Source organism: Sphaerodactylus townsendi, linkage group LG13, assembly GCF_021028975.2.
Source record: "Sphaerodactylus townsendi isolate TG3544 linkage group LG13, MPM_Stown_v2.3, whole genome shotgun sequence".
NCBI classification, from domain to species: domain Eukaryota; kingdom Metazoa; phylum Chordata; class Lepidosauria; order Squamata; family Sphaerodactylidae; genus Sphaerodactylus; species Sphaerodactylus townsendi.
In genome coordinates this window covers 11,936,212-11,951,534 of record NC_059437.1, presented here as the reverse complement: position 1 = coordinate 11,951,534, position 15,323 = coordinate 11,936,212, and the positions used below count along the sequence as shown (strand labels likewise).

General features: G+C 44.5%; 1 protein-coding gene across 3 annotated transcripts in view; it reads right to left on the bottom strand.

Moving 5' to 3' along the window:
* Positions 1-15,057, bottom strand: part of DACH2 (dachshund family transcription factor 2) — a 433,391-nt gene extending 418,334 nt beyond the window's left edge. For 2 of the 3 annotated variants that reach the window (XM_048514020.1, XM_048514022.1), the window contains exon 1: positions 14,405-15,057. In XM_048514020.1, the coding sequence (XP_048369977.1) occupies positions 14,405-14,925 (521 nt within the window). In that variant the 5' untranslated portion in view covers positions 14,926-15,057. The remainder of the gene's footprint in view (positions 1-14,404) is intronic. The other variant, XM_048514021.1, reaches the window with a different exon arrangement.
* Positions 15,058-15,323: the final 266 nt, after the last annotated feature.

The window sequence follows — 15,323 nt, the reverse complement described above, 5'->3', positions numbered from 1 at the left end:
TGGGCTCTCGTTTGGAGATGTTTAATCTAAGGCTAGATGGCCACCGGAACAGCAATGCTGATTCTGTGAACTTAAAACAGATCGTGAGAGAGAAGACATAAAGGATGGATCAACGCATGACTCTCATCATCCAGACTGGCCAGGGATCCTGGAAGGTTTTTTTCTTCCTCTGAGCACAGAGCAGGGGTCACTGGGAGTGTGTGTGAGGCGGGCAGAGGTTGTTGTGAATTTCCTGCATTGTGCTGCGGGCTGGACAAAATTACTCTGGAGGTCCCTTCCAAGTCTATGTATGTATGATTCTATGATGCTTCATTCTACTGTTAAAGGAGAACACTGGGACACTAGGGGCCCATGTGGTAGAAGGCATTCCACACTTCCTTTTTTTTAAAGATTTCACAACTCCACCAGGTCCAAATCTTACCAGTAAAGGTTTCATTTCAAAGCAGGGTAAGGTTGGTGTAAGCTCAGGTGCGTTCCATGCAGCAGTCTTGTCAAAGGATTTTGGACCACAATCTTTGCTATCCATTACTTTCTGGAGAGAAATGCCAATGTTTTCCCAGAATTGGTACCTGTCTCACGTTCTCATGTGCTATTCATACATGGCTCAATGGTAGAGATCATCCTTTGAATGCAAAAAGGATCTGTGATTTAATCCCTGGTTCCATTAAAGATCTTTCCCTATCCAAGACCCTGGACAACAGATCCTATGCTGATGTTGTACTATTCTAAATCCAATGTCGGAAAGCTGTATGGGTTATAGCTAGAATGTTGGGCTAAAATATTATGTTATATATTATTTATGCCATGTTATTCACTTTTGTTTATTAATGTTATGTTCTTGCTGGTCGCTGTTGACTATTAGGATTCTTGATGTTGTTTATTGATATTACGTTTTGTTGGTTACTATTGAATGTTATGATTACTGTTGTTGTTATTTTGCAGCTGTTGTTCACCGCCCTGAGCCCTTCGGGGGTAGGGCAGTATACAAATTTAATAAACATAAACATCCTAGTCTGGGTAGACAACAATGAGTTAGACAAACCTATAATCTGTTTCAATATAATACGTTCATTCACATAGAAGTAGAAGAAGAAGTAGAAGAAGTAGAAGTAGTAGAAGTAGTAGTAGAAGTAGTAGAAGTAGAAGAGTTTGGATTTATATCCCCCCTTTCTCTCCTGCAGGAGACTCAAAGGGGCTTACAATCTCCTTGCCCTTCCGCCCTCACAACAAACACCCTGTCAGGTAGGTGGGGCTGAGAGAGCTCAGAAGAGCTGTGACTAGCCCAAGGTCACCCAGCTGGCGTGTGTGGGAGTGTACAGGCTAATCTGAATTCCCCAGATAAGCCTCCACAGCTCAGGTGGCAGAGCAGGGAATCAAACCCGGTTCCTCCAGATTAGATACACGAGCTCTTAACCTCCTACGCCACTGCTGCTCCTCATAACATTCAAAGAAACAGGCAGTACCATCCTTACTGGAACTCAGAACAAACAGGAGATTTTGAGTTAGAAGATACCGCCCTGAAACAAATACAGCACCGCCAAATTTTCCCCTCTGATGAGATGGAATATGCCCAGAGAACCAACATGGCATAGATTATTGTGATGTGAAAACATGGATGCAGACCTTTATTCTGCCACAAAGTTCAGGATATAACCTTGGGCCAACTTGCTGTCTCTCCACCTAGCCTACCACACTGAGTTCTGCGAATTAAATGAAAGAGGGGAAGGGGGCAAGCACACATGCTGCCGATGCCTTTGGAAGATAAAAGAACTGGTTCCACATCGGAATTTGTCTCCAAAAACCAATAAGCAAACAGAGAAAGAAAGCCACCCGAATCCCTGAAATGTTAAGAAATATAATATATCCTTTTGGGTTTTTTTATCAGGAAAGTGAGACAGAACTTGTGCAAGTCAGTGCAAACTAACTGACAGAATTAGTTAGTCTGGGATTATTATGGCCTATATTCTACCACTCGGCTCAGCAAAACTCAGAAGCCTTTCTCTAGAGAGCAGCAGTAGCGTAGTGGTTAAGAGCAGGTGTACTCTTATCTGGAGGAACGGGGTTGGTTCCCCGCTCTGCTGCTTGAGCTGTGGAGGCTTATCTGGGGAATTCAGATTAGCCTGTGCACTCCAACACAAGCCAGGTGGGTGACCTTGGGCTACTCACAGTTCTACTTACCTCACAAGGTGTTTGTTGTGAGGGAGGGAAGGGAAGGGAAAGGAGATTGTAAGCCCCTTTGAGTCTCCTACAGGAGAGAAAGGGGGATATAAATCCAACTCTTCTTCTTCTTCTTCTTCTACCCAAAGCAGCCATCCTTTAACTTCAGTGACCCTTCTGGCAAAAGAAGGGTGATCTCAGGTGGAGGAAGACTTCGAACTCTGCTGGGCGTGAGTCCACCTTGCGGCACAGTTCATGGGTGGGGATTCCACCAGTAACCCACCACTCTGCTGAGAAAAGCTGGTTTGTATATCTATTTGTTAAAATATTTACACCTCGCCTTTCCTTCTGACTCGAGTGTGACGCCTTCTTCCAACCTAAGAAAGCTTTCTCCAAATTAAGTGACTCTTAAGTGGAAGGGCCACCGTAAACACACAAAGAGAAGCTACCTGGAAGATGGTTGGATCCACCCCTGTATATCATCCATTTTATCAAATGTATCACATAATCAGATCTGGAGGTTCACACCTAACCAAAAAGACAGAAGCATTAATAAAAAAACAGACCCAGTCGGGGATTGCACTGCCTTCTGTTTTACGATAAACAAAGAAACCTGACTTCAAAACATCTTGCAAATTGCACAGGGTCTGGGAGAGGGAGAGCGGGCTTCAAGCCATAACGGTTTATAACTGTTAATCCAATACACCTTTTATACAAACCAATAAATACACAAGTGGAAAAACAGCACAGATGTTCATCTCTAATGCAATCTCCATCCAATTTCCTAAGTGCCATCCCTGTGTGCAAACTAGCTTAACGTTATGTTTAGCTTGCAAATTCTTTTAATAAATAATGAATGCAATAAAACCAGTAGATCAATGGCAAGCCTGAGAAATCATAAAGGGAGGGAGAAGCCTTTTGTGTTTGAGCCGTTGCCGATTTCAAAAACTTTAATCCACAGACAGATCAATATTACTCTTTTCCTTTTTAACCCAGCGCATAAATAGCGTGTTGTCTAAATGCAGTTTAAATGCCACTACCAGATATCTGTAACAAAGAACCCGATAGCATCACTGGACACAACAGGAATTGAATAGTTTGGAAACTTAAATGTTTACAGAGCGATATTAAACAGCCGATAAGGAATTGTAGATTTAAGCGCACAGGGAACGTAAACTTACTGCGGCGCAGTTTACTTCCTCGCTTAAGTTTCGAGGGTTTTGTCCGCAATTAATAAAACTCAACCAGGTCTGGCATAGAAGTGCTCCAGAAAGCAAAACAGACTTAGAAAGACAAAACATTGTACAAACCGAAATATATTTGTCTTCTGCTTCCATGGTAGAAAAGGAACAGAGACGTTCCCGCGAAAAGTACCAGTGTATGTAAATCTTATAGCTAGGCCACTAATTAAAGAGATATAAACACAAACACTGGTACCTTTTGGGGCAGACACAGCATTCTTTGTTGCAGCAATTAATTTTTCTAACTGAGTCGGTGGGGAAAGCTTCCCAATTCTAGACGTTGTCCTTCAAAAACCCTGCATTACTGGCGGCCCCCAAGATCAAAATCGCACAGCCCCAAGGGACAGTTCTAATATATCACGCAGAATAAATCTGAATCGCTGGGAATCATTACATCCTACACTAGCTGTTGTACTTGGTAATTCACATCTGATCAAAACGCATTAAAAAAAATCCACACATACATAGCAAATAATGGATTTGCCTCTCAGAGCGCTTTCTTTAAAAGCGGCCACGGGTAGAAGAACGTCAAATTTCTAACTGCTTTTTTTGTCCTAGTTCTAACCCTGAGTTTTTGTTTAAAACATATTTTGTAAAGTAATAAGCAAAGACAAACCAGCAGAAAAGATCTTGTTCGGAGAAGCAAGAGGTATTGCTAAGGCAGAAAGTGCATTGCTTTCTGCTACAATCCTGCGCACAGTTCCCTTTCCACAACCCCATCAGGTGCTGGATCGCAGCCTTTATTTGGAACGCAAAGAGCTGCCGGCATTCAGGCCGCTAAAGTTCTAAAGAACAGCTGAAGGTGTAAACCCAACTTATTGACTGCATGCGTTGCTTTATATATTTGGAAAAGCAGAGATGTATGGTGCTGCTTCTGTTCTTAATATTTAGCTGGTTGAAGCTGTTGTGGATAGAGATCAGAAAGCAATCATCACGAACGATGACCCATTTCTGAAGTCAAGGGCTCAGACAGAAGAGGTCTCTACTCAGAACTGAAAAAGAGATGCAAAATGAACGTGAACAGCGGCTTTTAGGCTTTGGCAATGGAGGAGACTCCAGCACTAGGAATCATTTAGGGCCACATGTTCCCACACCTCAGAAAAGATGCAGGAGTTTCATTAGAAGACCATTCTTTCCTGGGACGCAATTCCATCATAACATGATGAAGACAATCTCAAATTTGGCGACAGAATAAATTCATCATAATCTCATCAAAAAAAATTTCACATAAGACAATAATTTGGGGACAGAATATATATAGCAGATGTCGCGTTCAAGTGCTATTTATGCACAGCATCTTTACTTAATACACTGCATACTGGTTAGAATAAAAAACTTCATAAGCGACTTAGCAAAAGTTTTGGCAAAGCAAATCCTGGGGACTCCTTCACTATCCAACCACTTATTTTTTCAATGTCTTGATTGTAAGTAAGCCTTAAGTAGGAACCGGCCATATCTTAACTGTACAGTTCCTAGCTTGGTAGGTGTCTTGTTAATCATATAAATAAAAATTAGGAGGATAGACTCCGGAATTTAGCTGCAAGATATATTTCATATTTCTTTCTTTTTTAAGAAAAAAACCCCACCAGAATGTCTGTTTAAGGGTAAAATATAAAACTCTCCGGCTAAAATTTGAATCCTAGTCCCATAGTAATGTTTTGATATGAATATCTGTTCAAAACACAAAGTGAACAATCTCCCCCACAAACCCACCCCAAGGAAGGCTATATTTGTAACACATATGTCAAAATATAAGACAAGCACACTGTGCCTCTTAAGTGGCAAAACGTGAACACCAAAATAGCTTGGGGTGATCCAAAATCTGGCCATGGGCTGGAGCTAAGTCCTTCCCCAGCATTTGTTAGATCTCTCCAAGAAGATACATTTCAAGCACCTCATGCAAAATCTGTATGAAATAAATGTGCCAACTACATTAAAGAAGTCCATAATGCAATATATCCAGAAACGGCCGTATTTGAGAAGGGTCCCCCACCCAAGAACACCTCTTACATGTTGGGAAAATAAAGCCTTCCTTAAGTAACAGCAAGCGATTCTACTACAAATTTATTTATTTTATTAACCAATGGGATCCCTGATTGCTAAATGGAACATCCATGTTCATGCAGAAGGGAGGGAGACCAAACAACCAGGACAGCTCTTAACTTCATCCCCGCATGTCAACTTCCCAGAATCATCTGGTTGGCCACTGTTAAAATCAGGACGCCAGACTAGAGAGACTCCTGTTCAGATCAAGCAAGCCTTTTCTTATATCTCTTGTGTAACTGGGGCCCAGCTATAATATGGAGCCCCAAACCAAGCCCATAAAGCAGTTACCCTAACTCAGTGATGGCAAACCTTTTTGAAACTGAGTGCCCAAACTGCAACCCAAAACCCACTTATTTATCGCAAAGTGCCAACACAGCTATTTAACCTGAATACTGAGGTCTACGTTTAGAAAAAACGGTTGGCTTCGAGGCATGCGTTACTTGGGAGTAAGCTTGGTGATAGTCAGTGGCTTTGCTTTGAAGCAACCATGCAACGCTTCGAACGGGTGAATCATGATCCTAGGAGGGTTTACTCAGAAGCAAGCCCCCCCACATAACAAACTCTGTGTGCGCGTGCCCACAGAGAGGGCTCTGAGTGCCACCTCTGGCACCCGTGCCATAGGTTCGCCACCACTGCCCTAACTTGTCTTGCAAACCACAACTGTAAGAAAGGGAAGCTCACTGAGGGTTCCACCAAGTTGTAGTAAGTGCAAATCAAGGCCTCCAATCAAAAAATTGGAATACGAGGGTTTGATCAAATTAAAATTTAACTCTTTAAAGTTCCATACACTGCAACCTAGGTGATTTACACAGCAGTCCTTACCAGCTATGGTTAAGAGCTGTGATTGATTTCAGACAGAGATTTGACCCTCTATTTGGCTGTGCAGACTTTTCTAAACCTGTTGAAGTCCATGCCCTTAGGAGAATGTAAGTCTGCTTATGATTGCCCCAACAAACAGGCCCTCAAATCTCTCTGAAATCACTCAAAACTCTTAGCTATGGTTCATCCATGTCCCAAGTTACTCAACACCAACAGATGAAGGTCTCCTATCGAGCGGGGATACCCAGTACATTAATCACCAGCTCAGTGAAAGAAAATCCTGAGAGACTGTTAAAATATTATAATGCTGGTAATAAACTGAATTTAATACAGTGGGGCAAAACGTCACAGTGTAGTAACAAAACGTTGCCCCCACCCCTTTATCACCCGTGTGTTTTAATTTAAAATAAAATCATCTTTAAAAAAAATCAGGACTCTTCATGCAACTTTATGATCTGCGATCTCAAGTTCCACTCAACAACTTTTCTTTAATCTTCAACCATGTTACTGGCTGTTGATTTTTTTAAAAGGGTGCCTGTAACTAATTAGTTCAAGCAGCAGCTACCCAAGGAACCTTTTACAAAAAAAAGAAATACACACACCCCAGCCAAAAAAAAAAAAAAGGTAGAAAAGGGCTTGTTTCCTGCCATCAATTGGTATGACTGAAATCCCTTTTATAATGACATTTTCAACATACTAAGCCTTCTCTGACTTATCCCAGCCATCCTCAGTTGCAATGAAATATTAATGTTGAGAAAATGGTTATACTATTAAAAGGCCTTGTACTATATTTAGATTTGCATATTGATTTCCACCAGCACAGAATAATTAATTGTGCAGTACAAAATTCCACTAATTTAACCCTGTCCCAGGCTAATTAGGAAGTTAAATTTGAGGGGAGGGCGGAGGGTTCCCTTTGAACAATGTGAAGTTTATGGTTTTTCTCCCTCTTGCTAAAGAGACAGTTTAGGAGTTCTTTTTTCCCCCCTTACAAAACCTGGGGAGAGAAAAGAAAGAAAGGTTACCGCCAATTTAAAAGCTTCAGTCTCTTTGACATTGCTGGCAATGTATGGGAACATTAACGCATCTGTCACGATAACAAGCTAAGAATAACATCTAGACATCAAACCAAGCAGAGAATCCATCTGAAGTGATTCATTCTGATCCGTCTCGTTGATTTATTAAACGCAGGGCAACATCTGCAGCCTCACAGAGCCGCTTGGCAAAATTAATGCAAGATCAATTCAAATGGAGAGAAAGAAAAAAAAGGGGGGTGCAAAAGGAGATAAATCAAAACACAATTTGCATGCAGTTCCACAATCAGGCTTATTGGGTGCAAAATGCTCCGTTTCTCCTTCCCAGAGCCAATGAGTTTAAATGTGTGGCTGTGTTTTATATCAAACCCCCCCCCCCCCTTGCATCTTTTCAGAATTGGAGGATTCTTCAGTGACACTGAAGGGTTCTTCTGCAAGCTGAGATGGTGAAAGGAGAGAAAACACACAGAGAAGAAATGATTCCAAAGACCTTTTGACTATGTTGCTAGAATACCATTAATGCCTAATTATTTTTATTTTTTTTACTTAGGAGTACAGAACAAGCTGTTTTTATTTAAAGAAAAACAGGAGATGAAGGAAGGTTTGCGAAGAAATTTTTATTTTTTTTACTTAGGAGTACAGAAATTTTTATTTTTTTTACTTAGGAGTACAGAACGAGCTGTTTTTTAAAAAAACAAACAAAAACAAAACAGGAGATGAAGGAAAGTTTGCTAAGAAATTTGCATGTGAGCTCCCAAAGGCACCTGGTGGGCCACTGCGAGTAGCAGAGAGCTGGACTAGATGGACTCTGGTCTGATCCAGCTGGCTTGTTCTTATGTTCTTATGTTCTTATATAAAAACTCAAATGTGTAACAGATATGTACACATTTTCCCCCTTCTTGGGGAAACTGCAGCTGGTGAGATCTAGCACTCTTGAAATTGACAAGATTTACTCAGTTACTGTTCCTTCCAATTAGATTTCTCCTATGAATGAGCCCATAGGAGATTCAAAGAGGAATAAGTTTTAAAAAATTAATTTTGGTGAGCTCGCCAAAGTGTGCGCGCGGTGGGGGGGAATCATCTCTTCCTCGAGCCACTGAAAGTCTGCACCAGTTTCAAACGTTGTTCTCATTCATAGCAGATCAACTAAGCAGCTGTATAATTATGTCCATTTTCCAGAAAAGAAGCGGCAAGTAAGAGAACAACGGCTATGGAAGGACATAACCAAGGGACTGCCCATCACGCATTTTTAATGATAATGCTGTGCTAGGTCAACACCAAGACTCCCATCTAGCAGCACATTAACACTTTACAGAGTTATAATTTAATATATTTTCAATCAGTCCTTCGACAAACATCTTTGGAAAAGTATGAAGCTACATCCACAATGTATGCAAAAGGGGAAAAAAAGGCAGTGCCCTTTCGGCAAGCGGGCATTACAGGTCAATACGCATATTAAAATCTGTGGAGTGGCATGTGACGAGAATGCCCTAATTATAACTCTGACAACATTCCTCGAATATAAAACAGCCGCACGGACTTTGCAAGGGCTCCTTTTGACAGACCCTGCAACCGAATGCAATACAATACAGTGCGCACGAAAGCAAAAAAAAAATGCTTTCTAACGAAAGCTCCCTCGTTGTTTGGGAACATGCTAAAGTTGTCAGTTTTAAAGGCTGGGTTGGTGGTTTCTTTTCCTGCACTTGAACACTTGCCTCCCTGGGATGAGAACAGAGGATTTCTCAACCGCTTGACACACATTTCAGAGATGTAAGTTAGCGCATGGCAACACTCCACAAATCCTTGGCTACGTTGATCAAAAAAGAGGATTCAATTGGGGCTGTGCCCAAATTGCTTTAATCCATATCGGCCACCTCCAGCAACTTAGAGACCTACGTATTTACTCAGATGTCCTTATTATTTCAGCAGGGCTTACTTCCAAGTCCAGCTTTAAATACGAACGATGTACAAAGTTCTAAACCCTTGGAAATATTCCAGGGGACTCGACCAGACGAGAAGGAAGACCGCACCGGAAACACAGTTCTATCGTATACCCTGCAACAGCCACACTGCCGTAAAACATCACAAGAATGAACAAGTCAGTAATTGACTGAATTCAAGGCTACTCTATAATTTTAACTAATTTCAGCCAGCCCCAAAATCAAAACACAAATGCTGGAGAATAAACAGATTACCACAGCAGTCTTAAACATAGTACAAATTCAGTTTTGTTCAATGGGACTTCTACACAAGGTTTTTAGGATCTGGGGATACACTTTCTACTTGTTTGCATTGGTTAATAAAAAAACCTCTCTCTGTCAAATAAAAAGTTCTCCTTTCAGCTTGAAAACTTACAATCTTACAAAATCTTGCAAAAAGCACTGAAAACTTCAAAACCCATTTCAAAAGGACAGCTGCAGGTGATTTCATGCCAAGACTTCATGAAATCTTCATACTGCTTCACCTTCAAACAAAAGAAAAAAGTATCCCCAGAGAAGGATGCAAATGGACGAGTGATTATTTTTGGAACAATGCATATGCAAAGATTTGTCCCAATTGTCCAATGACATCAGGGTCACTAATTTATTTATTTGATTTTTGGTTTCGGTCATTGCTCAACCAAAGGGCAACTTACAAGATTAAAACTGTACTGTAAATTAAAAAAACAACATAAAAGCAGATTACAAAGTTCACTTTTCCAGGTATAGAAATGTAACTAAGGGTTCCTACCTTGTACAAGAACACATATAACACAAAAATAGGGCTAATTAGAATAGATTGACCTAAGGAAAGGAGGCCTCTCACATCCGTGACCTATTGGAGTTTTACTAACAACTATAGTTTGGACCGCCCGCCCCCCCTCAAATCTAAATAGATTTGTTTTGATTAATTCAGTCATTGGATTTGTTAGACGTGGCACAAAAAACCTAAAGTATGCAACTTCATAGCACAATGAGCCGTATTAAAACACAGCAGTTCCCTTTTAATTTGCTCAAGGAAGCAGGGTGTTTCACAAACCATCACAGGAACAGGACAGCTTGTTCAAAGAGGAGGCCCGTACCAGATTAGGCAGGCAAGTGAAAACTATAAGTCCCTGAAGTACAGGATTCATTCTGAGAAAGTAGAACTTATATGGGATACACAACTGTTGCTCACTTCTTCCTATGTGCTTCTTTTACTGATTTATTCTAATTAGATATATATGCCGTGATCTCCCACCCTTTAGATCTTCTTGTTTTTATTCACGGTTCGCATCTCACCATTCGTTGGAGCTGATCTTTCCTCCAGGCAGCCCAATCACATTGCCCCATCCCTCCATCCCATTCCAAAGTCGGCTCAGTTGGGTTTTTCTCAATAGCTCTGCACCTCCAATCCCATCTCTTGCTCAGAGCCACATTGCTGTCATAAGACAGGTAATGCAACCCCATGGAGAACCAAACTGAACACAACAATTGCAGAAGACTTTGGTTGGAACCCTACGGTTCCCAGCAATTTCTGCGCAGTTACATATTAATATTAGCCAAACATTTTGCACTGGGCAGATAGCAGGCTCCCAAGTCAACTTCTGTGGAACGGAGTAGAGAATTAGAATCCAACAAGGTACCCATCCCTGGCAGGATTTGTGACACCCACACCCTCTTTAAACCAAAGGGCCTTTCCCACATCACAAATGGCTTTTGAAAGTCACCACAATTTCAAAAGTGTTTTGTGGTATGGCAGGAGAAACCGCTGTTTTGAGAAGCCAAAATCCCTGAACTAGTTGAGCAGTTTCTGGAACCATTTGAACCTTAACTGGTTTTGAAAACAACACTTCCACACTTCACGTGCTAAAGAAAAACTAGATGTGTGCTTCCCAGGGAATCGGCTCCCACCCTATTAAGTTATCAAGCTGCACTTACAAAGTTAACAGCCCGCAGGCTGAAAAGTGTTGTCAGACAAGCCAACGTTATTGAATTCAACCCTTTCACAGAGTGAAAAGGGTAAAATTTGGCAGGAAACAAGTCTAAAATTGTACCTATTACCACAACAACAATTAGTTCAGTGATCAAAGGCCTAGACCAGTGGGTAAAAAACTTCTGATGAACAAAGACTATTTTGAGAACTACTTTTGTACAGCAGGTCAAACATTTTCAGACAATGGGGTCTGAGCAGAAACAACCACCTGACTGCAAATGCAGAGAAGTTGCAAAACATTTGCCCGACAGTGAGTCACAGCGGACCTAATCAAACTGCCATGTGGTTTTAACATACAAACACCTTCTTTGCTCACTCGCAAAAGAAAGAAAGAGAAAAAAAACTTGGGAGCTTTCAACACAAGCCCTGCCTGATAGGAGAGAGGGCTGCTTTAAAAAAAAGAAAAGAAAATCTGATCCAACAGACTTTAGGACCTCCGTAGTTTATCACATTTCTGACTTACTACCATGTCCGGAAGGTTTGTGCTTCTGAGCAGGTTTATAAAAGGAAAAGGAATTTATACGATCACAAAAGCCAGCACCTGTAAAACTTGGAGAAAGCTGTCAGCAAACTCCAGGGTTACAAACAGATGAGACTTTACTTTCTCCGGAAAACGCAGGCAGGGCAAAGCCTACAAACACAGATAACTGACTGGGCTGAGCAAAGCAAGATTATTTTACAGATCTACAAAGCCACTGTCTATAAATGTGGCAAGCTTTTCACAAGCTCCTAGAACACAATACCCTCTTCTCGTCACTCCTCCCATCTCATTTGCAGCCCTGCTTAACTTCCCATGCGGTGGGAATACATTCCCATCCTCCAGCAAACTTGGACATCATAAAAGATGGGAAATTTCATCAATGAAATAAAAAGTACTAATAGGAACTTTCCTCCCCGGTCGTAATGAAAATGCTAAACGGTAAATGCGTTCAGCTTCCGAGTACAGTGGCACATGTGTTTTCCGACACATCCCTGTTGCAAAGACAATTGCCAAACTATTGCAGAAATAAAAGAGCTTGCCAGCCCCATTTATTTCTGCGAGTCTGATACATAGCCCTCGCCATTATCAACGTGGTAATCTTGCCCTGGGCAAATTGACTGGATAATCCCCAAACATTAAAAAAGAAAAAAACCCTCAAAAGGTTTTGAACACCACCGGCATACACAAAGCCCTCTATCATATCACGGTTAGAAAAAAACACTTTCTCTCACCTGCTTTGCATAATCTCATTCATCCCCAACCCCCTTCGGGCAAAGAGCATCCTAATGAGGCCAGAATCCCATTGAGCTTTTGAGGTTTAGGGGTCAGTGCTCTGAGATGACCATATGGGGAGAGAAGGAGCCTGGTACACGACTTCTGCTGACGGGAGCATCTTTCCATGACAACTCAGTTTCCAGACTGACCCTACTGCATCCTCGGATGCAGGGCAGCTGGTACTCCCCGGAACAACAAAACAGGCACTCGGCCGGCTGGACAGCAGAAGAGGCTCCCAGGCCTGGGCTCACGAGCAGTCCTTTCCGGCACCGCAAGGCTCACAATAAGCAAAACATGGAAAGAATATCCATGGAAAAGAAATGCCCGTGCTGCAGTTATAGTGTTTATGCACAAGACTGAGAAGGCACGCCGCCAATAAAAACTGATTTAGTAAAATAAGGGGGGAAAGTTTAAAAGTCCTCAAAACTCTGCTTCTCTATCACCACTGTTCCTCGAGCAAGCTCAGAGTTCTTCACAATTCCGTCCAATTCCATAGAAAAAGAATGTTTATCTGGAGCTACACTGCGACAACTCACGCGCTCTCACTCCCAATTCTCAAATTCACTTTAAAAGGCAACAAGTGAACACGGAATCAGATCCTCTACTTTGAAACACATCTGTCTGGAAAGCGAGGCTTGCCGGTTCCAAAGCAGGCTACTTCCCGGGAAGAAGCCCGGTGCGGTCCCAAACACGTGTGCTTCAAAGTCAGTAGAGATCCAGTCAACGGGACCCTCTTCCGAAGAGAGCGGAGCCTCACGTTTTGAGCTCAGCACCCCAGCGCAATAGTTTCACACATTTTCCCACCACCCGCCCACAAAACTTATTATTTTGCAAAATATACGAAAAGCAAACTTCAGAGTTTGTTCTGGCACATGCATGTCCAGCGTAATGTGTGAACACAGCCTCAGATCCCACACTCTGGGGGTGAGACTGCCTTGCCCCCAGAGAATCCCACTTCTCCGCTTTTATTTTAAAGGAAGCCTTGTGGTTTCAAAAGAATTGCCTGGAAACCCAGATTGATCTGGCTGATCTTAAAAAAAGAAGAAGATATTTTGCTGTAGCCAAAGCCAAGCGATTACAAAGGATGCTACTCTCCAATAAGTTTGTCCAGGGCTGCAGAGCAGCTCCCCAGTCCAAAAGGCGCATACCTGCAAGCAAGCCCAAATTCTTATCCCTACAAGTTCAGCTTCCACCGACCCTCGTCCCAAACTGCCCCAACCCCTTCTGACACAAGGCATCTTTCCCCCACGACCCAGTGTTGACGGCTTCCAACATCAGCCTGGCCCACTCACCCCACCCGCCCTTTGCAAGTTGCTTGAAAAGGACTTTATTTACAAAGACACCCCCCTCCCTTCCCTTTGGCGTCAATCCAACAGGTTGGGTTTGGGTTTATCCCAAGATAGCCCAACTCCACCAGACAGGAGCAAGTTGAACTGTCCCAGAGGCGACTTGCTCCCAAGTCAGCAAAGGCCAAAGAGCACAGTTTGAGTTAGAAGAAAACACCATCAGTTTAGTCAACCACAAGGTTGTGTTTACACCTCGCTCTTCAAAACATCCCTGAAAGGGAGCCGGACTTTGTTTCCAAGTAAACTTGCGCACTTCCTCATCATCGCCCCCCCCACCTTAACTTTAGCAATACAAGCCGCGAAGCAACACCCCCCCCCCCCGCTCCACATCCCAATCTGAGAATCGCACCCCCACCCCCCAACATTAAAAACCCTTGCGGAGTTACTCCATCCCGCGGCTACAGTTTTCAGGAACTTTGCCCCCCCCCCTCTTTGCCAGGGAAGAGTTGGAGATGTCAATGAAGCTGGAGCAAGTCTGCCCAGGACGGGACAGCGCACGCCGCCGGGGATCACCCACCCACCCTGCAAGGTAGCCCACCCCCAGCACTTTACCTGGCGTTGGTGCAGTCGTTGTACAAAGTTTCGAAGTCCTTCCTGGTGATGAGCTTGCAGCGATTGACGCCCGGCTGGATGGCGCCCAGCCCGCGCAGGATGCGCACTTGCTCCACGGTGCAGACCACGGGCGCGATGTCGAGGCGCTTGAGCTTGGTGTAGACGGTGTGCAGCCCGCCGACCAGGTGCTTGAGGAAGAGGTCGAAGACCTGCGGCAGGCAGATCAGCTCCTGGCCCTCCACCACGAACGAGGCCACCTTCACCCCGTGCAAATCCACCATCTTGCACTCGGTCCCGCCGCCCGGGTGGCCGCCGCCGCCGCTGCCGCTGCCGGTGCTGCTGGCGACGAAGCCGTGGATGAGGCTGCCGGCCAGGCGCGGCGACTCGGCCGGGCTGGAGGCGTAGAGGGGCTCGGCGCGGAACAAGCCCCCCGAGCTGCAGGCGGCCGCGCTGCCCGTGCCGCCGCCGCTGCAGCCGCCGCTGGACGTGGCCGGGATGCCCGGCGGGGAAGCCACGGCCATGCTCTCCGCGCCGCCCCGCTCGCCCGCCTGGCCGGCAGCAGCAGCAGCAGCAGCACCCGCCGCCGCCGCCGCCGCCGCCGCCGCCGCCGCCTCCAGCCCGGCCGGCTCCACTTTCTCGCTCTCGTGCGCCAAACTGCGGGCGGGCGGCAGCCGGGGAAGCGAGGAGGGGCCGCGGCGAGGCGAAGGCGGCGGAGGAGCCCGAGCGGCGGCCGCACTCCCCCGACCCACCGAGCGCCTCGCTCGCCCGCAGTCGCCTCCCCCTGGCCGACCCAGGGGCGGGGAAGGGGCGGGGAGCGGCCGAGCCCCACGGCCAATGCGCCGCGCCCGCCCGGGGAGAGTTGCGCGGGGCGGGGAGGGGAGGGGCGGCACCTGCGAGTGGCCGGGGGGAGGGGAGGGGG